This window comes from Gopherus flavomarginatus, chromosome 11, assembly GCF_025201925.1.
Source record: "Gopherus flavomarginatus isolate rGopFla2 chromosome 11, rGopFla2.mat.asm, whole genome shotgun sequence".
NCBI lineage: Eukaryota > Metazoa > Chordata > Testudines > Testudinidae > Gopherus > Gopherus flavomarginatus.
This window is the reverse complement of record NC_066627.1, coordinates 40,974,022-40,994,347: the sequence shown is the minus strand read 5'-3', so window position 1 is coordinate 40,994,347 and position 20,326 is coordinate 40,974,022. Positions and strand designations below refer to the sequence as shown.

The 20,326-nt window shown below is 43.5% G+C and overlaps 1 protein-coding gene across 4 annotated transcripts in view; it reads left to right on the top strand.

The window, feature by feature from the left end:
- Window positions 1–9,689: 9,689 nt before the first annotated feature.
- PMEPA1 (prostate transmembrane protein, androgen induced 1) overlaps window positions 9,690–20,326 on the top strand; it is a 69,032-nt gene continuing 58,395 nt past the window's right edge. For 2 of the 4 annotated variants that reach the window (XM_050918232.1, XM_050918231.1), the window contains exon 1: window positions 9,690–10,038. In XM_050918232.1, the coding sequence (XP_050774189.1) occupies window positions 9,936–10,038 (103 nt within the window). In that variant the 5' untranslated portion in view covers window positions 9,690–9,935. Of the gene's footprint in view, window positions 10,039–12,581; window positions 12,640–16,560; window positions 16,655–20,326 lie in introns of those variants that run through there. The other 2 variants (XM_050918235.1, XM_050918233.1) reach the window with 2 other exon arrangements.

The following is a 20,326-nucleotide window of genomic DNA, read 5'->3' as shown; positions in this document are numbered from 1 at the left end:
GGGCTCTACACAAAACTTGTACCTTGTAATTCTCCTTATTTGAGAGAAGGGATGCACGCACATATCTATCTGTCTCCCTGCAAATCACAGAGCATTTGTGAGTGGCAGTAACTGAGGTAGCTAAAACAGTGTTTGCCCCCCTAGGGTATGTCTTCATTGCAGTTAACTCATGTGATCCGCAACCAGGTCTGAGCATACCATGTAGCTTGGCCACAGGTGTGAGCAGCCACTTCAATTACTCTGTCCTCAGTGGTGTGGCTCCCTTGTGTGTGTCGCTAGGACTTCTGGGGGCATATCCCATGGTTCGTTGTGCTGTAGTAAGCTCTATGAGTCTTTCACAGTGAATTGTAGAAGTTGTCTGTCCTCCTGGGCACACGGGGGGAATCGTGGGAAGGCATTGCAGAACTGTCAGCACTGGATGATTTATCTTGTATCCTCACTGCAAAAATGTGTGGCTTATCAGCCCAGTGAAAGAGGCACCTGGGCTCCAACCCAGGGGTGGGCAAACTTTTTGGCCTGAGGGCTGCATCGGATTTCCAAAATTGTACGGAGGGCTGGTTAGTGGAGGCTGTGCCTCCCCAAACAGCCAGGTGTGGCCCGGCCCTGGCCTGTATCCAACCCCTCCTGTTCTCGCCCCGACAGCCCCCTCGGAACCCCTGTCCCATCCAACCCCCGTGTTCCCTGTCCCCTGACTGCCCCCCGCCACGCCATCCAACCCCTCCTCTCATTCCTGACTGCCCTCCCCAGACACCTGCCCCATTCAACCACTCTGCCCCCTATCCACACCCCCACCCCTGACCACCACCCCGAACTCCCTTGCCCTCTATCCAACCCACCCTGCTCCCTGCCCCTTTAGCGTGCTGCCTGGAGCACCGGCGGCTGGCAGCACTACAGGCACGCCTCCCAGAGAACCAGGAGAGGCTGCTGCGATGCGACTGCGCTGCACAGAGCACCGGGTCAGGACTGCGGTCTGCAGCCCCGCCGCCCAGAGCATTGTGCCAGCAGCACAGTGATCTGAGGCTGCAGGGGAGGGGCCCGGGGCTAGCCTCCCAGGGCAGGAAGATCCTGCAGGCCGGATGTGGTTTGCCCACCTCTGCTCTAACCCATACCCCCAGCTACCTCAGGTTGAAACCACAACTGAATTGGGGTCAGAGAGTTTTTTGTATGGACAGGATGACGGTTCGGGACAACGGCTGGATTAGAGCCAGGCTAACTCGGCAGTGAAGATCTACCCCCAGAATAGAGGTGTTGCAGCAATGGAGATTTGGACTGACTCCATGCAACTTACCCTAATATAGAAGCCCTTTCTTAACGTTTGGATTGGGGTTTCCTTTGAGATCAAAGAAAGAATAAGGTCTCCCTGAGAGAGACAAGAGTGTGCCTTTCATTTTGTAAGAGCCTCCATTTAAAATCCACTCATAGCCTTGTCCCTCACCAGGCAGACAGCTATAGACTTCTTGAGACAAATCCTCAGTGGGTGAAAACTGTCTGAGCTCCAAAATGGATTTCTGTAGAGCACTGATAACTCACTTCAGTGGAGAATCTGCTCTTTTACATCTAAAAGTGCAGAACAGAGGCAACAGAAGGAGATTTACCTGCACCCCAATAAGGTAGTTCTGCTACACAAAAATATACTTCTGAACATGTCTAGTCAGCAAGAACAACAGCACAATCTGGATTTCTGAGCTTGCTTTTCTACAAGCATCAAGGGGTCATGTGACATGGCGAGATCTCCATTGTGGTCCATGTAGATATAGATATATAAATGCATCATTCTGTTCTGGCTAGGTTTTGACTATAAGATATTTTATATAAATACTATAAGATCATATATATATATATATATATATATATATATATATATATATATATATATATATATATATATATATATATATATATATATATACACACACACACACACATATATAAAATTTGGACAGCTTAACAAGACTGCGCCACAAAAAAGCACCCTCAAAGCAAACCTAGTCTGAAAGCTGTACACAAAGTTCTGCTTTCAGAATGTCGGAACTGCTTCACCAGAAGAGCTAGAAGACTTAACTTTGATATGTTGGCTGCAATTTCAGAATTTCAAAGTGTCACCTTTGTTTGCCTTCCAAAGTACCATTTCTCTGCCCAAAGAGATTGTCTTTCCACCAAGAAAAATCAGCCGGAGTTTATGCTTCTGTATTTTAAAGCACTTTCGCTAGTGCTGTTTTATTTTACATACTGTCATTGCTATTCTTGCTTTTCAGAGCAAGAAAGTAAAATGTTTTCAACTTGGAAATCATGAATGCTAAGGAGGTTTATTTTTTGTTAGTGCCACATTTCTTACCGGTGCTCCCAGCGAAATATAAGTTAAGTTGGAGTCTTTCCATTGATTTCAGTGGGAGTTGTATTGGGACCAAAATCAGATGGAACAGACTGAAGTAACATTCTAAGAGGGTTTCAGTACAATTTGTCATTACAAACAAAGACAAGTGAACTTTCTAGCCCTCCTGGTTGTGAAGAAAACTTCCCATATGTGATCCAGGCAAATACTGTAAGTTTGCCGAGACAGAGAATAAAGCATTAGCTACAAGGCAGCTGTGAACTGTCTTCTTTCATCTAAATTGAGGGTTTACACTGGACCCTAATGATGACTATTTTCCAACTGATTTTTCTTTTTTTTCTTTAAATCCCACCATACACAGGATTGGAATTTAGTCACCAGGAATGATGGAACATGAACAACCACGTGAGAGATGGAGCAGTAGCCACCAGGAGTGGGAGGGAAGGGGGAACATGGCTGAGGGGGAGTCACCCGATAAAGGGAAAGAAATAGAGGTGCATCCACCCAAAGGAGAGGAAAGGAGGATGATTCAACAGCCACCAGGGATGAGTTATGCTGATGAGTACAGTATAAATGCCGGAGCGGGTGGACATGTAGATTAGGCAGAGAACCACTGGAAGAGTTGAGTGGGACATGAAGATTGTTCCCCTACTCTCCTCATAGAAATGTGATGTAGGGTGAATAACTCTTGTCAACTATTCTGAGATTCTCGGAAGAAAGGTGCTTTACAAGTGCAAAACTCAGTTGAAACTGACATGCACCTGTGTCTCTGCTCAGCACTGTTCTGCTTTACCATGCCATGGAACGTGCTATAACTGGCATGGAGCAGATTGGAATCCCTAGCACCAAACAGTTTCGAAACAAAAAGGAAAGAAAAGAAATGTGGATTAAGAGGTTAGTCACCAGAAAGTGAAAACCATGTCTGGAATTGTTAGAAATAAGGCTTGCTTGAAAATAAATACAGAATTATTCACCATGGTAACTATTGCCCTATTGCGTTAGTGAATATCGATTTAACATTTATCCTGAGACTAATGCTGTGAAATATTTGGTCTCTTTAATGGACATCTATTTAGTTAACAAATCTTTGGGGAGCTGTTGGGTTTTTGTGTTTTTTCTTTTTTTTTTTCTTTTTTTTTTTTCCAAACTGCCTTGACCTATTTTCTGAAGAAAATGAATTGACTCCTAGGTTTAATTATTTCTGTTATGGGTCGTTTTTTCATGGTATTTTATATGAACTTATACTCAGTATAATAATTACATGGGGTAGCTCAAATGCTTAACAAAATCTGAAGTGTTTGTAGTAAGGCCTAAAAGCAAAGATTTAAACATGTAACTGTATACGTGCTTAAGGCAGATACGGAACTTCTGTTTTTTAAATGGAGTAAAATTATCTTATAATCAAAACATAGCCAGAACAGAAGATGACTTTATGCAGCTCAGTTCATCCAAGGGTCTCAAAACACTGCGAACACTCATGAAACATCACAAAACCCTGAGAGATAAAATTAACCCCATTTCATAGATGGGAAAACCTAGGCACAGAGAGGTTAAGTGACAAGCCTAGGTTCACACTAGGTTTGTGGTAGAACCAGGAGAACCTAGAGTTCCTGACTGCAAGACTATGCTCTAACCACCACATTACTGGGGGATTAGTAAAATTAGTACAAAGTTCGGAATAAATCAGTAAAGGTCATCTAACGTTCTTTAATTTTTACAAGGCCCATCTAGAATTACTTTAATTATTCATTCTTACATCACGTCGGAAAAATGTTGGTTGTTCCTAAGGCCACACATAGCTCTTCCGATTAAATTCGGTAGTAAATGTTGCATTTTTAAACCAGCATCAACTTGCAAACAGTGATCTATCTATTTATTTAATTATTTATCTTGGATGAAAGGTTAAGAGAATGTGTGAACTTACAGAAGCCTACATCTGAAACTTGAGCTTATATCTGCCAAAACTGTACAAAACTTGTAAAATCTCCCCTTAAAAGAAGAAAGATGATTCACAGGAACTCTTGCCCCGACCTTTTCCCATCCATAAAGAAAGATGTCCTTTCATCTCCTGTGCCTGCTCTTTTTTTACTCACCTACAGCCTGCTCCTGCTTCCAGTTAAGTCAGTTGCAAAACTCTCATTTAGCTGAGTCTGGGCCTGATCCTGCTTATCCCAAACTCCATTGACTCCACCTGATAACTACCTAATCCTAGCCTCAAGAGGAATTTTGGCTGTGCAAAGAGTGCAGAGGCCTAAATGAGAAAGTCTATATCCTGAAATGCAGTAATTATTTATCAAACATGATGCAGAATGTCACTTATTCTTGTACAGGAACATGGACGCATATTAGCAAGCAGAACACAGAGGGCTGAATGATTAATTGCAAGATTAGTCTGAGAACGTCAGTGGTTTCCCATGAAATGTGAGTAAGATTGTATTGTTAACATTGACTTATTTATGACTATGCTACACACTGTAAGTGTGAAGGCATATGTTAGTTGCAAGTACAGTAGTATGATCTAGGCTTAGCGCACATAATTACAGAGCTTTTTGGGCAAGCAAGCAAGGTCCATTGAAATAGGGTCTTTGCTATTCAGTTTGCATCAAAAGCTTTTTTGGAAGAAAAGATCCAGTTATCCAAGCCCCAATGAAATATGTCAAGTCATTTAAGGCAGCAGAGGCAAAATAGAGCATTCCTCTTTAATGTTTCAATTCAGCAAAGCATTAAAGCATGTGCTTAACTTTAAGCACATGCTTACTACTTTGCTGAATAGGCTTCGACTGCTGAATCGAGGCCCTAGTTAGTTTAGTTGACCTTCAAGTTAAACTGGCTTTTCTTAGATATGAAAACCAACATTTAAATTCTCTATTTGCATTTCCATGTCAGTAACAAAACCAATTTTTTGTGTTTTCATAGTGCTTAACAAAGGGGATCTTGACACACTTTGCAGCCATTAATGAATTGAACCCATAAGGGAAATAAGGATTACAGACAGGGAAACTGAGGCACACCTTAATGACCTGGAAGAAGACAGTGGTTTGGCTAAAGCACAGAGCTGGGAACCAGAGGATTACTGTTTTTTTGCCAGTGCTACCACAGACTTCTCATGTAACCCTGAGCAAGTGATTTAGGCTAAAACTTTCAGATTGGGGTACTCACATTTAAACACTTCAATCCATGTTTAGACACCTAAAAATTGTTGTGATTTTCAGAGTTGCTGAACTCTCCCAGCTCCCATTGATGTTGGGGTGCTCAATGCCTCTGAAAAAGCAGACCACAATTTTAGGTACCTACAAACATGCCTAATTCAGGGAGCCACCCAGGGTTGAAAAGCATAGCCTGACTACAGGAAATTTGCTCCACAGCCAAAAAAATAAGTCTGACCTACTGACTCTCAGTTCTGTGCCTTAAGCACAGACATTACCTCCTCCTAGTTCTTTAAGTCAAAGCTGTATTCCGTGCACTCAAATATGCCTTTTACTATGGAAAGAAAAGTCTGTTGAACTGGCAGAGTGACCTAATAGATTTTCTTTGCCATCTGTAGCTCTACAAAAATTCATATCCTTTTAGCACTACACTTTTAGGAACCAACATCTAGCTTCTTAAGGCTAATTTTCTATCTGTGATGCAAGACTTCTTCCCCTGTTCATACTGGACTAGTTATTGTTGGAGATACCTACTGTCAGATGGCATAGTGTTAAGCCTAATCAATCTTCCAGTAATATGTCTCTTTCCATCAGGCATTTTCCTGAGGGGTAGATGGAACGATAGCCATCTCCAAGGAGTATAAAGGATTCTTTGAAACCACATGGTAAATAATCATGTGAAAAAAAATCCTATTTTCGGTGGGTGAAAATAAAAGTTCAAACTTGCCAATAAGTAAATCATGCCTGACTCCAAGACCATCTCCCTTCATCCTCCATGATTTCTATGGCTTTGCAAGAGATTTTGGTTTTTAATTTGGTATTCACAGTTTGTATTCTTTTTATTTAGCACAATATTCATGATAGCATCTTTAGGGAGCATAGGCCCAAGTGAAGACCCTTTAACTACTTCCAAGTACTAAATCATAGCTATCAAGAATTATGGGAAAATATGCCTTCTTGGAAGATAATTGAAGCTGACGTTATCTCTCAGTAACAGGATTTACCAAGTATTATGGGACCTTGTTCACACTACTATAGTAAAGTGTGTATCAGCATTTTCATTATAAACCCCAATTTTCACAGGTCTATTTCTCAACTGAAAAAAATCACTCCTGATTAAAACTTGGCATAAAACACTCATTGTGGGAATGATTCCTCCTCTCCCTCCTTATATCTGTCTAAAAATTAAATTGGGCTGACATTTTTAAAGTAAATGACAATGGAACTGTATCTCTTTGGACTATTTGTTGAGGTTTGCGCCTATAAGGCAAATGCTGGTTCAGCTGACGAGTGATCAAACCATACAATATCTAATTGCTTTTGGTGCCTTCACAAAAATAAAAAATAAAATAGTGACATGGAATTTCTGAATCATTGAAACTCCTGTTCATAAGAATTACCAGTGGCACCATCATGCCTTGGCAAGCCCCAAAGTGACCTTACATTAAGCTCAATCTTGTAACTACTCCGCATACACACAAAGTTTGCACTGAAATTTTCCTGCAGAAAGACCACAGGTTCAAGATCTATAACTTCAGAGCCTGAATCAATGGCAAAACTCCCACTGACTTCAGTGACAGCAGAATCAGGTATTCTGTGTTTTCCTCAAAGCTTTTATTTTTCACACTTCCACATTCCCTTCCCTGGAAAGCTCCCCCAACTTTTCACTTAGGATCTGTCTATACAACCAAATCTGCAAAGCCACAGGGATGTTGCTATACTATAATGCCCTATTTCAAGGGTCCCCAACGCACTGCCCGTGGGCACCACGGCACCCATGGGGGCATCTTAATGCGCCCGCGTCCTGGCCCCTGGGACAGAACCGCCAAAATGCTGCAGCGGCATTTTGGCAGGGACGCCTCTCGATGACGATGCTTGTCGCCGACAAATGATGTCATCGAGAGGCATCGCCCCCGAATTTCGGCGGGGACGCCTCTCGCTGATGCCACTTGCCGTCAACAAGTGACGTCATCGAGAGGCGTCGTTCCCGAATTTCGGCAGGGACACCTCTTGATGATGCCCTTGCCATCGACAAGTGATGTCATCGAGAGGCATCGCTCACAAATTTCAGCGGGGACGCCTCTTGATGACGTCGCTTGTCGATGGCAAGCAACGTCATCGAGAGGCGGTGCCGCCAAAATTCGGTGGCATTTCGGCAGGTGCTCCACCGCCGCAATGGTCCTTCGGCTGGTGCCCACCAGCCAAAAAGGTTGGGGACCACTGCCCTATTTTGTTTCTGTCTCTGCTGAAGGGACTTAGCCATATTACACAACCTTAATAAAGCCCTGTACAGTCCAAGGCCAAAATTTTCAAAAGAGGGCACTGATTTTCTATGCTTCAAGTGGTTAGAAATTATTCAGGACAGTGGTTCTCAACCAGGGGTCTGGGGTCCACTGGGGGGCCACAAGCAGGGCCAGTGTTAGACTTGCTGGAGCCCAGAGTAGAAAGCCAAAGTCCCACTGCATGGGGCTGAAGCCCAGGGCCCTGAGTCCCACCCCCTGGGGCTGACAGAGAAGCCTGAACAATTTAATGTCGCGGGACCCCCTGTGACATGCAGCCCCACGCAGTTGCCCTGCTTGCTACCCCCTAATGCCAGCCCTGGCTTCTGTATGCAGAAAACTAGTTGTTGTGGGACAGGTGGGCCATGGAGTTTCTATAGCATGTTGTGGGGGCCTCAGAAAGAAAAAAGTTCAGAACCTCTGATACAGGGAAGGTTAAAAATCAGAATTACCTTAAGGGTGTTCTCTGGAATGTGCATTTTAATGTACATTACAGATTTCCTAAACACATCTGTACATAACAGTGGGTCACAACAGCATTAACCAAGAATACAGTATTTCTGGGGCCTCATTTGCAGAAGTGCTGAGAAGTGTCACTTCTGCCAAAGTCAAGGGGAGCTGTGGTGCTCTGAAAAGCAGGCCGCTGGCTTGCACAGCAAACCTGTACCGTGCAGACTTCCTTACAAAGGAAGGAAAACCTTCAAGTAACAGGTTGAAGTGCAACGTTCCTGCATTTGGTCATTAAATGTATGTAAATGATTAATAAAAATTAATAAAAATGTAATTAATTTATTATTTTTATTGTTAAAACATATGCAGTGGGAACTGTTTTAGTGATTTTTTTTTTTCAGAATAGTTTCACAGTCATCAAAGGAGATGTATAGTAATTGGGAAGTACATTTGGCACACGGCGGTGCTTTGCAACAGCCTGATTCTTATAACCCCCTTCATTATAAATTGTGCTGCCGTCTACCCCAGTATAAGGAGAGTAAGGATGATCTTCTAGGAATCTAGGGAACTGACCTGGTGCTGGGAGCCGGGACACCTAATTTCCATTATTACACGGCTGTGGAGCTGGAGTAGCCGCCGTGGAGTTACTCTGGATTTACACTAGCCTCCTTTAGCTCAGAATTTGGCCCCAGGGTTCGATTCCTGACCGTCACCGACTGGCTGCGTGAGTTCGGGGCTGCAGTCTCGCTTTTGGGGGGGGGGTAATCTGCGCTAGACCCCAGAGGAAGGAGGAAAGAGGGGGGCGATGTGTCACCACCTCTCGCTGGCCTGCAGCCCCAGGCCTGGCAGGAGTTGCCTCCTCGGGGGTCTGGTGTGGGTGTCCCCGCGTGCAGGTGGCGAGCTCCCCCCGTCAGTTCGGGTGCACGGGACGGCAAGGTGCTCAGCGGCGCTCCCCAGGGACGGGTCATTATTACCCGCGTCGCCGGGAACGACCTGCACCGCCACGGCTCGGGGCTGCCGCGGGGAGAGCCCGCCGCCCGGCCGGGGCTCGCTCCGAAGCCAGCGGGAGCCTTGGGGCTTTGGATCGGCCCCGCTCAGCTCTCCGGCCGGGCACAGCAGCGTCCCACCAGGGAGCAACGCGACTCCCCGGCGAGCTGCGAACCGCCCTCGCCGCGGGTTCACCCCACACTGCGGGCCCGGGGCAGGGGCAGGGCTCGGGCGCTCCTCCTCCCGCGAAGCGGCGGAGCTGGGATTGGCCAGCAGAGCCGTCACTCCCCCGCCTCCTTCTCTCCCCTCCAGCCTCTATTTCCTCCCCGTCCCCGCCTGGCGGGGCGAGGAAAAGGGCAGTCCCAGTCTAGCGCTGACGTCACCCTGTCTGTCTGCCCCAGACGCCCCTTTCCATAGGAAACTGAATCTCCTTGGACTTGAATGAGGAGGAGCGAAGGGGCCGGGGAGGGGGAGCCGCTAGGAGCCTGCCTGGGCAGGAGCGAGAGAGAAACAAAGTAGCAAGTCTGTTTCACCCAGCCCTGAGCAAACTTCCCGGGCTGGCGGGGGAGGGGAGGGAAGCCAGCAGAGCCCGGCTCGGGTCTCTTCTCTGTCCGTCGGGGGGCTGCCTCTGGAGTGGTTCGCAGTTCCCTCTCCCCCCCAGGCCAGGAGGAGCCCGGCTTGATGCGGTGCTGCCCGGAGAGCTCGGCTGACTTTCCGTTCTTCGCTCTCCCCCTTTTTTAAATGTATCACTTGATGGGTGTGAACAGCACAGCCGCAGCCACACAGCCCAATGTCTCCTGCACATGCAACTGCAAAAGGTCTTTGTTCCAGACTATGGAGATCAGTAAGTACTTGCTCCTTCCCTCGCCGCCCCGCGCGGACCCGATCGCTCAAGTTTCCTAGATGTATCTGTGGTTTTTGGTCTGCCCCCCCCCTCGGGTGGATCGCTTTTGGGGGTTAGAAATACAAAATGTCCAGAATCTTTGCTGCTCCCCGGTCCTGGCTGGCAGGCTCTGAACTCCGGGGTCCAGCTGTCTTTCTCTGGCTGCCTCCCGGAGAACAGAAAGTTGGTTTTTAATTTCTTGTTAAAAACAAATATTGTTTATTCCCCCCCCACACACCTTTTCTCGTAACGCACCGCAAAGGAGCGAGTCGCGGTGATGACCTCTTGGCTGTGTGTGTGTGTGTCACTTGTGTGTGTTTTAATCCGATTTCAACCCTCTCCTGCCTCCCTCCCCCCAATTCTCTTACTACCTTCTCCTCCACCCTCGAAAGTTGCTGCTGTATAGGTGAGGATCAATGTATGTGGTTACATTTTTGTAAGATCTCAATGTATGTAAGGAACGAACTCTCCCCTTTCCCCAGGGCACTTTGTGGGGGACTTTCAGTTGTAGGTGCAATCTGTGTATTAAGTGCGGATAGGGAGATCGGAGAGACTTCTGGGCATTCTGCTGTGTAGTCATAAAGGTTGCGTTGCAGGGAGAGTTTGCTGCCAGGTTAGTGTTCCTGGGATGACAGGGGGAGAGGGAAGTCTGTGTCTGGGGAAGGGTGAGTTCTAGTCAGTTTCAGCTGGCTGCTTCTCTTAGCTTTGTCTCTGCCTGCGCCCCCAAGGCAGACAGGGAAACAGACTGCGAGGGCTATTTAAAGCATATGCAGAGTCCCAGCGTTAGGCTGGCGGATCCAGCAGCTCCAGGCGTCCTTTCCTCCCCCAGACACACACCATCCCTCTTGTTTTATTACAACGCTTCTCCCCCGTAATTGCCCTGAACCTGACATCCCAGGTATCCCTCACTGTGATTCCCTCTTTTCCTCTGCTTCCCCCCACCCATTAAACTATTATATTCTCCTCCCCCACCCTCATTTAGATTTTGCAAAGAGCAGGATTTTGGGGAGTGCATTAGCTCCATTCTTGGTTATTCCGTTGCCAGTTCCTAAAGGGTGCAGTTCAGATGATGTGGCTATGATAGGGAGATTATGCGGGTCCCACTAACCTTCTGTACTAATTCCAGCTTTGAAGTGTATAGTCAGCTGTTATTTTATATCTTGATTTTAGGATGATGAATCAGTGAAGTTGCAGAAAGACGTCTGTATTTTTCTCCTTTCTTTTCTCTCCCCTTACCCAAGACGATAACAATGGTGTAGTAGTAGCATTAAGCGGTCTCATCAACTTGACTGTGGTGTGTGTGTGCACGCGTTTGGGGGGGGGGGGGGGGGATACACATGTACATCCAGCGATCTAGAATTTGTGACTATAAATAGTAATCGCTAGGTCTGAGAAGTAGATTAAGACCATGTCTAGCCTGCAGAGTGGTTAAATAAGTCAAAAGTTTTCCTGCCTGTCTGAAGGGGAAGAGGGCCTGGCTAATAAGCTGTATTGTTAGACAGACTGTGAAACCAAATACAGAAAAGCTTGGGTCTGTTCACAAAGGTCTATGAATACCTATGGGGTAACTGCAGGGGCTAAACAACTTGTAGAGATATTGCTAAAGGGTCAGAGTGAAGTAAAAAACCATCAGGCAATAGAATTCAGTCCTTTTCTTAGTGTTTCTGCTCCAGTTTCTTTTGGTCTGCAGACATTTCCAAATATGTGTCACATCCTAAACTATTTAACATGAATGCATTGATGTGTAGACACCCATGTATGATCCTGATCACACTTGACTCATTAGCCAGTTTAACATATGCTGATGCCACACATTGGGCTGAGTGTTTTCTCCAGGAAGACTCTGCCTGGTATTTAAACATTACAAGTACATACAAAAGGTAAAAATAACAAAAGACCATGTCGTTCTCCATTCTGGGCGCTGTCAAGCAGTCTTGATGTCTTGACTTTGGAGAGCAGAATACAAACCTCCTAGACACAGAACTTCCCCCCAAATGATATAAGTTTTTGCTGGGAGAGCTGTGTCCGATTCTGCCTATCAAAAACCTCTCGTAATTAAAGATAAGGAAGTCCATTGAAATGATAGAATAGCTCCTTAATTTAAAAAGAATTGTTACTATTTTTAATGGCTTTTCCATGCTAGCCCTGATCTCTGATCTGTTGCTGTTTAGGATTTAGAATATTTATAAGTCATAGCATCCGCACATTAATAAAACCTAGCCATATTAATTTGGTTTTGTTATAAAGCTATGCGAGGAATTTGCTTGATTAGGACAAAACTGCATTTAATGCTACCTCCATATATAATGTTGAGTAGTTTGTACAATGGACAATTATCCACCTTCCCCCACTCGGCATATATATATCTATATATACACACACACATATATTATAATCATTTTTCGTTTAGGTCCTTCCCCCAGCTAATGATACAAACATAAACATAATGATATTTGGGTTGACACTGAGGCAGTTTGGTTAATTTAGTTGTCTGTTCTTCTAAATAGACAACATTTCTCTCCCTTCTGATGAAGTGATGCTCAGGAGATTTTGATCCCTAAGGTTAATGTTGTCAACACTTTTAACAGATAAATATTGCTTTTAGGTATCTTAATTGGCCATTACATTTAAATTAGATGTATGCGTGTAGTTATTTGGGAGTTAGAGGGCTACAGACAGAAATGGAGCAAATATTTGGAAAACTAGTTTTTTGTTTTTAAATCCATAAAAATGGAGTAGCAGTGAGTATGTTGTCGGACCAAATATCTCCAGTTTTGTGTTTGCCATTCTGCCTTTTGAAAATGGACCATATGGAGCTGAGCTAGAAAGTGAGCTTTAGTTTGGTGTGTGGGGTTTTAGTTTCGGGGATAGAGGTGTTTTTGTAGTTTTTTGTTATTGTTGTTTGAGAAGTTGATTGGCTTTTTTAGCTATTACTTTTAAATTTATTGTCTGGAAACTCAGTCTTGTCAAAGTGTTTCAGCCCGTGTGGCTTTTCTACATCTAGAAGGCCAGATTCTGATCTGATTTACACCCTGTGCAACGCTATTGAAGTCAGTGCAGAATCTGAACCTGGGTGTGTTGGTGCATTGAGTGAAAAATGGAAATTTGGGGCACATACCTGCCCTCACTTACACTCAGGCAACCCTATTGGGCCAAATTAGTTCCTGGTGTAAGTAGGTGAAAGTAAATTGAGCTGTGCCCATTGATGCCAGCAGGGAATTTTGCCCATTGTACAGAGAGGGTTCAGGACAGCATTGGGCCCTTAGGATTTTGGATGGTCAGATTCCTGCATTTCCCTGCTCATCCTGGGCTGACTCAGGTTGTTTGAATTTTGAAAAATCTGTTGGCATTGACACAGTGGGCTCTAAAACGAGTTCATCTTGAATTTTAAAATAAACTATGCCCTTTGTACAGAATGCACCTTTACTCTTGATTTGATCTCATTTGTGTTCAGACAAAACTAAACTGGATTTGCCTGATTTTATTAATACTACCAATACTGAATAAACCATTATTCTTTTTTGACTATAACAGACCATGTTAGGTATTCATACCAATGATACTATATAAATACATAATAAAGGTATGGCTGTCTTTTATGCCAACCAGTGAATGAATATAAATTATTTCTGTGTCCCACAGCATAATGAATCTGACGAACTTTTTATTTTTTTAAAACTAGGTCAGATCAAGGCAGTGATGATGTAAAAAGTAGCATTATTAAAAGAAATAGCATCTGCACAGTCTGTCTTTTGAAGAAAAAGTCTCTCCTGCAGTCTGACTCATGGCATGAGCTTCTTTTCGGGACTGTTTGGGGCTGTTTTTGAATCTTATTCCTTGATATAGATATAGATATATCTTTTTTTAGAGGTACTGTCCATTTTCAGATTTTTCTCCAGTTTCTGAAAGACTCCACAGCAGACAGGTGCCAATCACTGATGTTGCTACTGCCTGTGTGCAACGCCAGGAAGAATTAAGAAAAAATAACAATTTTTTGCACAATCTCATTAAGATGGAACCAGTTTTGCTAGAAGCTTGTATGTCAAGCTGTTACACTGCTTAGCAACTCTTCCAAACAGTGTCTTTCTAATACTGCGTCCTTTCCCTATGCTGTCAGTCAGTCAGCACTGTGATCCTGATCCGAAACCCACTGAAGTGGACGGAAGCCTTTTCAATGACTTCATTGGGCTTTGGATCAGGCCCGTAACATTAGTTCTTCTAACTTCAGTTTATTTTGTAGTAGGTTACTTTAAATTGCTGGCAAATAGCTAATTTCTGTGAGGCCAGAGTTGTTACCTTTCCATGTAAAATGGGACTAGCTACACGAAGGTTGCGCCTTGTCTGGATTTAATAAAAAAGTCAGAGTTGTGCCTCCATAGGACTGATTATTAGCAGAGTTTTTCACTGTCTATTTTATCTTTTTAAAATAACTGTTTTAACTGGCCCTAAAAGCAGTCAATTTTGCAGCTGTAAATATAGTGTAGGAATGTGGCAGGAAAGTAGCATAACTGCAAGCTCTTTTTAATTTAACCCTCTCTATATAAGTAGGTAAGCTGTGAAATTGACTCAACAATATTTCGGTGTAGTCTTTAGTCCATATGACAAGCATGAGTATTTAGACAGATTAAAGCAGGTGGCATCTGTTGGTGGCACTCTGGGATTAGAATTGTAAAGGGATGTTTTGGTTTTCTTTTGCATTTTTTTTTTAACTCCAGGTTCAAAGTCTTGACTACTGTAGAGACTAAAGCGAGTCCTCTGAGAGTATGTCTATACTACCCAGTTACAGCGTGGCTGCAGCAGCACTGTGACGTGGGCAGTGTAGACACGCTTTATCGCCAAGGGAGAGCTCTCCCGGCGATTTAAAAAAAACCAAACCCGTCCCGAATGAGCAGTGGTAGTTTTATCGGCGATAAAGCGCTGTCTATACTGGTGCTTTTCAGCACTAAAACTTTTGTTGCTCAGGGTGGTGTTTTTTCACTCCTCTGAACGACAAAAGTTTTAGCGCTGAAAGTGGCAATGTAGACAGCCTGAGTTGCCCTAGTGCCAGTACTTTGTGCCATGTTAAACCGGACAAACCTCTTCTCTAAAGCCCTAATCAGCTGGCTGGGTGAAGGAGGTCAGGGGTGATTTTAGTGTTGGCTGAGTCTGTAAATAACTAATTATTCAGCTGAATAAACAAATCAGTGCTGCACCCTTCATTCAATAGTTCGCTTTCCTGCTTGCTAAAAACAGTAAAACTGTTTTTATTCCGTTCCATGTTCTCCATGGACAAGTCTTGTGACTGCCCAGTTTGTCCAGCACTAGAGTCATTAGCACTGGTAATGGGTTCCTTGTGAATGCCAAGCAGGGTTATTTTAGACCATAAAGGATTTTTCTGAGGAAGTTAGGCTGCCATAGGTAGGGCTGGACACCCAGGACCAGAGAATGCTTCTGCGCTTTCTTAGAACTTCGGCATGCTAGCGTGATGCAGGTGCAAAACACTAATGACTTCGGTGGGAATGCTTAAGGGGTTAGGTGCTATTATTCACAATGAGTAAGGTGCCGGTCCGTTTTCTTTTACTGATGTTAACCAATATATTCTGCAGATTTATTATTATTATTAAAGTAGTTAAAATATTCTTTAACTAAGGAAATGAGAACGTTCTCCTTACATCCTTACAGCTGGAAAGCAGATGCTATACACAAATTTAAAAGTGGCTTAGATTGCTGGTTTAAAACCATTCTGAGTTGACCATCTGAGTGGATTACTTTCTGAAGGCAGAACTTTTAAATCTTTGCATTCTTGAGTTTAATAACCAAATACAGATGGCTCACCCTAGTATCATGTCTCCTTTCTGCCCCCAAACTAGTTCTTTTCAAATATGTGTCATCATTGACATCCTGTGTCAATGGCAGCACTTGACCTGTTCACCTCTGTTGACTGAAAGAATCTGAGTTACTATAATATTGACTTTTCTGTCACACAATATAGTTTTTGACTAAAGTTTTCATAAACAAGACCAGTACATGTCAAAGAATGGCCCATAAACAGCACAGGTCTGCTACCAGCTTTTAAAAAAGCTGCTCTCTCTTTACTTTGTTGCTGAAATCTCAATTTGATATATACAAACCACAGTCAGGAGAGTTCTGCCTCTCTTTGGTCGTGTCTTTATTGGGGAGGGGAAGTGTATTTTTACAAAGATAGCCATCTCCTGTAAAATCCAAGAGCAGACAAGGAACAGGTTGTAGCTACTTTAAGGAAAGCACTACCAATGCTTTGTCTCCACTGGGATTTTACATAGGTATCTTGAGCTAGCTATCTCTATCTCTTTTAAAAACATACTTTTTTTTTTTCAGAGAAGACACAGATATAACTTACCTTCTCTCCTTACTGTGCCTACATATCACAGAGGTCTTAGAATGATGATTTATTATGTGCCTCAGGACAATGACTTCAATCTTTGTGCTTTATTCCCTTCATTCAGTGTTGATTATAAAAGAGATGGAGGAAGAACCAGTATCAAGTACATTTAAAAGAAAGAGAGTCAGAGTTTTTTCTTCTTCTTCTGTGCTGTACTCCATGTCCTGATACCACAAGGTGGGTCAAAGTCAGGTGGCATGCATTGGAAGGGGGGCACCTGAAATCGTGTATAATGCAAAGCACTGACATGATACAGCCAACTCTTCTTTTCGGTCGGTATTGTGGTAGATTTAGGAGAATATTTGAGATAATAAGTTTTGTTACTCTGTGTAGCATAGAGGTGTGTGTTACCCACTGAATAAGTCTTTTTTTAAATTATTTTTAGGTGTACTGAAATTATATCAGGTTCTTGAATACTAATGATCGGGGTGCCTCATGGATGTTGTAGAAATGCATTTGATAAATAGCTACTATTAAGTAGGGACCGAGGTTTTCTCTGCATTTTTCAATATTTTAAAAAAATAATTTAGCTAGACTTTCCTGATTTCTTTGAAAATGTAAGGAGTAGGTGCCTAAAAGAAGTAAGTTCTTCTTTTAAATTATTATTGTTTTTCTTTTGCTGTTGCTCTCCGAACACGCTAAAATCTCTTGGTCAGAGAGCTGGCAGGCTCACTGGAATCCCCAAATGAATTTGAAAACCTACATTATTAATGGATAGGAATAAGAAGGCCTTTCCAAGGGAGCCGCATAAATATATAGTGACTCTCACGGACAGTAGCTGTGGTGATCTAGATTTTGCCCATGCGGTAAATAGTTGTACAGTCACAGGTGTTGGTCTTGTTTCAGTTTAATATTACCAGTTATAATTTAGTAACTCTGATCAGCTAAAGGGCTATTTACCTGTAATGGTCTTCAAATAAAAACCATTTTTCAATTAAGAACATTTGCTTTGTATAAAGCAATGGCATATGTGGCACGCTTTCTAATCCAGTACTTTTAAATTCTTTGGTTCAGATGGTTACAATATGTCTGTTATCAGCAGTATTTATTTTGCATTGTTACTAGCAACTCTTGGCATGGAAGGCAGACAAGTAGAGATGTATAAGGGGCCCTCTGCTGCATTATGTATATTCTCTGTTCACACGGGTATACTCCTTAAACAAACATGCAGCAAAGGGGCCATTAATATTAATAGGAGTTGTATGCAAGCACTAAGACCAAGATCCAGAGAGAGAATGTGCCAGTTTGTTCATTAGAGTCAGGGGCTACGGGGAATGGCTCTGTGACCAAATTGCTGGGTGATCTTGGTCAAGTCATTTGGGGCAGATCCTCATCTGGTGTAAATGGTGATAGCTCCACTGAGATGAATGATCATTTACACCAGCTGAAGATCTGTTCCTTGGAATCAAATCCCTGTCGCATTGATATCAATGAAAAGTGAAATCCTGGCCCAACTGAAGTCAATGGGAGTTTTTTCACTGATTTGAGTGGAGCTGAGATTTCATCCCAAGACTCCACTGAACCTCAGTGAGACCTGGATTTGACCCTTCATCTCATGGTGCCTACATTTCCATCTGTAGCTTCTTCCCTACTTCATTGCTGCAACAGTTAATGGTTTTTGATTGAATTCCTTGAAGAGTGGTCAAGGTACAAGTGCAGAATATTACATTATCCAAACACACATACTGTACAAATAGTGGCAGTATTTGAAAGGCTAGCATAGTCATTTACAGGGTGCGGGGGCGGCTCCAGGCACCAGCACGCCAAGCGTGTGCTTGGGGCGTCAAGCCGCGGGGGGCGCTCTGCCGGTCACCGCGAGGGCGGCAGGCAGGTTGCCTTCGGCAGCATGCCTGTGGAGGGTCCGCTGGTCCTGCGGCTTCGGCAGACCTCCCGCAGGCTGCTGCCAAATTCGCGGGACCGGGGACCTCCCACAGGCAAGCTGCCGAAGGCAGCCTGCCTGCCATGTTTGGGGCGGCAAAATGCCTAGAGCCGCCCCTGACAGAGTGGGTTAGATATAATTTGTATACCTGTTGATTCTGAAATGTTTTCAACAATTCCAAAGGACTACAGGTTGATTTTATTTTTACTTCTTTGGTAAAAGGTAATTTGCTTAACACTGCCAAAGATGACTTAAAATAAACTCGATGGACTTTCTGAATGCTATTGGATAATTTGAGGAGGCAGTATCTCTTTTCAGATAAATTTCAGCTATATCAGTTACCCAAATCCTCTGAATAAGGATGACAAACTATTCCAGGTAAAAGGGGCTTTGATGGTTTGCCAAGGAATATAGCATAGAAGGCAGCACTTTGATCTGCATTTTAAATGTTTCTTTGTAATGAAAATTTTTCATAATTTTCTTTCGAAGTCTGTGATGCAGAGGTTTGTTTTTTATTAAAAAGAATAGCAAAAACATATTACCAGCCATTTATTATTAGTTCCTCATCTATAAAATACAGGATTTCGAGATCTCCTGATGAAAAGTGCCATAGAAGTGCTAGGAATTATTATTTATTATCTACCTTGGAGCCAGCTAAAAATTCTAGCTCATCACATGCAGTGGTATACCTGCTAACGACATGATTATGCCAAATGGGAAATTAGTAATGATGTTAATTTATTATCAAAGCTTTGAGTTTCTTTTGAATACACTAACTTTCTCCAGTGAGAAACCTAAACTGGCACTAGCATTTTGAACACTATATATTATACAGGACTTACCTTGACTGTCTCCCTTCTACCTAATGCTGAGGGTCTCTGATTTAGATTTTTCTCCCTAAATAAGATACTTTTTTATTATTTAGAATATAAATCTGCTTAGTCTTGTATCTCACATATTAGAAGATAATGACTTAAATGAACATTTCAGACACTTTATACAAATAATTTGCTTGGTTTTCTCTAGCTGTTCAGAATCTTTTCTACAACCTCCACCTCACCTTCCTGACCAAATTAACAATTGGTCCCCAGAAGAAGTCTAGGGTGCTTGTTATCCGCATAATCTCTCACACATGCAAAATGATGGCTGTTGTGTTTGATGGATGTAACGTGGATCCGGGTTTATCTAGAACAGGGATCGGCAAACTTTGGCAGGTGGCCTGGTTTGTTTACTTGCTGTGTCCGCAAGTTCAGCTGATTGCTGCTCCCACTGGCTGCGGTTCACTGCTCCAGGCCAATGGGGACGGTGAGAAGTGGAGGCTAGCACATCTCTCAGCCCCCGTCGCTTCCCACCGCCCCCATTGGCCTGAAATGGCGAACCGCGGCCGTGATCGGCTGAACCTGCAGATGCGGCAGGTAAACAAACCAGCCTGGCACCCTGGCGGGCCGCATGCCAAAGGTTGCCAATCCCTGATCTAGAAGAAAGATGGATAGAAACACAGAAGACATTTTAAAAAGGTTTAATTTAATTTACTTCTTGAACGTAATCTTTCTTTCTTGAAGCTGATCTGTGCAAGATTTATATTTTGGTTGGGAAGCTGATGTCCTGAAGACCTAGAAAGCAGGCTTTCGCAAATAGCTTCACCAGTGCCTTCTAGTACTGCCTTGCTGCTTTTCTTCTGCTCCGGTCACAGGACTTTCTAGGGCAGAAATGTCCAACTGCCCCAGAGTGGTAGCTTTCTGCTTGTGGGCATTGGTCAACTGGTGTTCGGATGAGACCAGCTCCATTCCATTTGTAATCTAAACTAGCATGTGAACCCAGGTCTCCAGATCCACGTAATACTTAGTCCCATATGGATGCCTTAGGGAAAACAATGTCTTGTGTATATTTAACCTGTATCTTTCTGCACCCTTCTCTAGAACTAAAATGTCTTCCTTCAGTTTCTTTATTGTGCTGTGCACGTCCTTGAG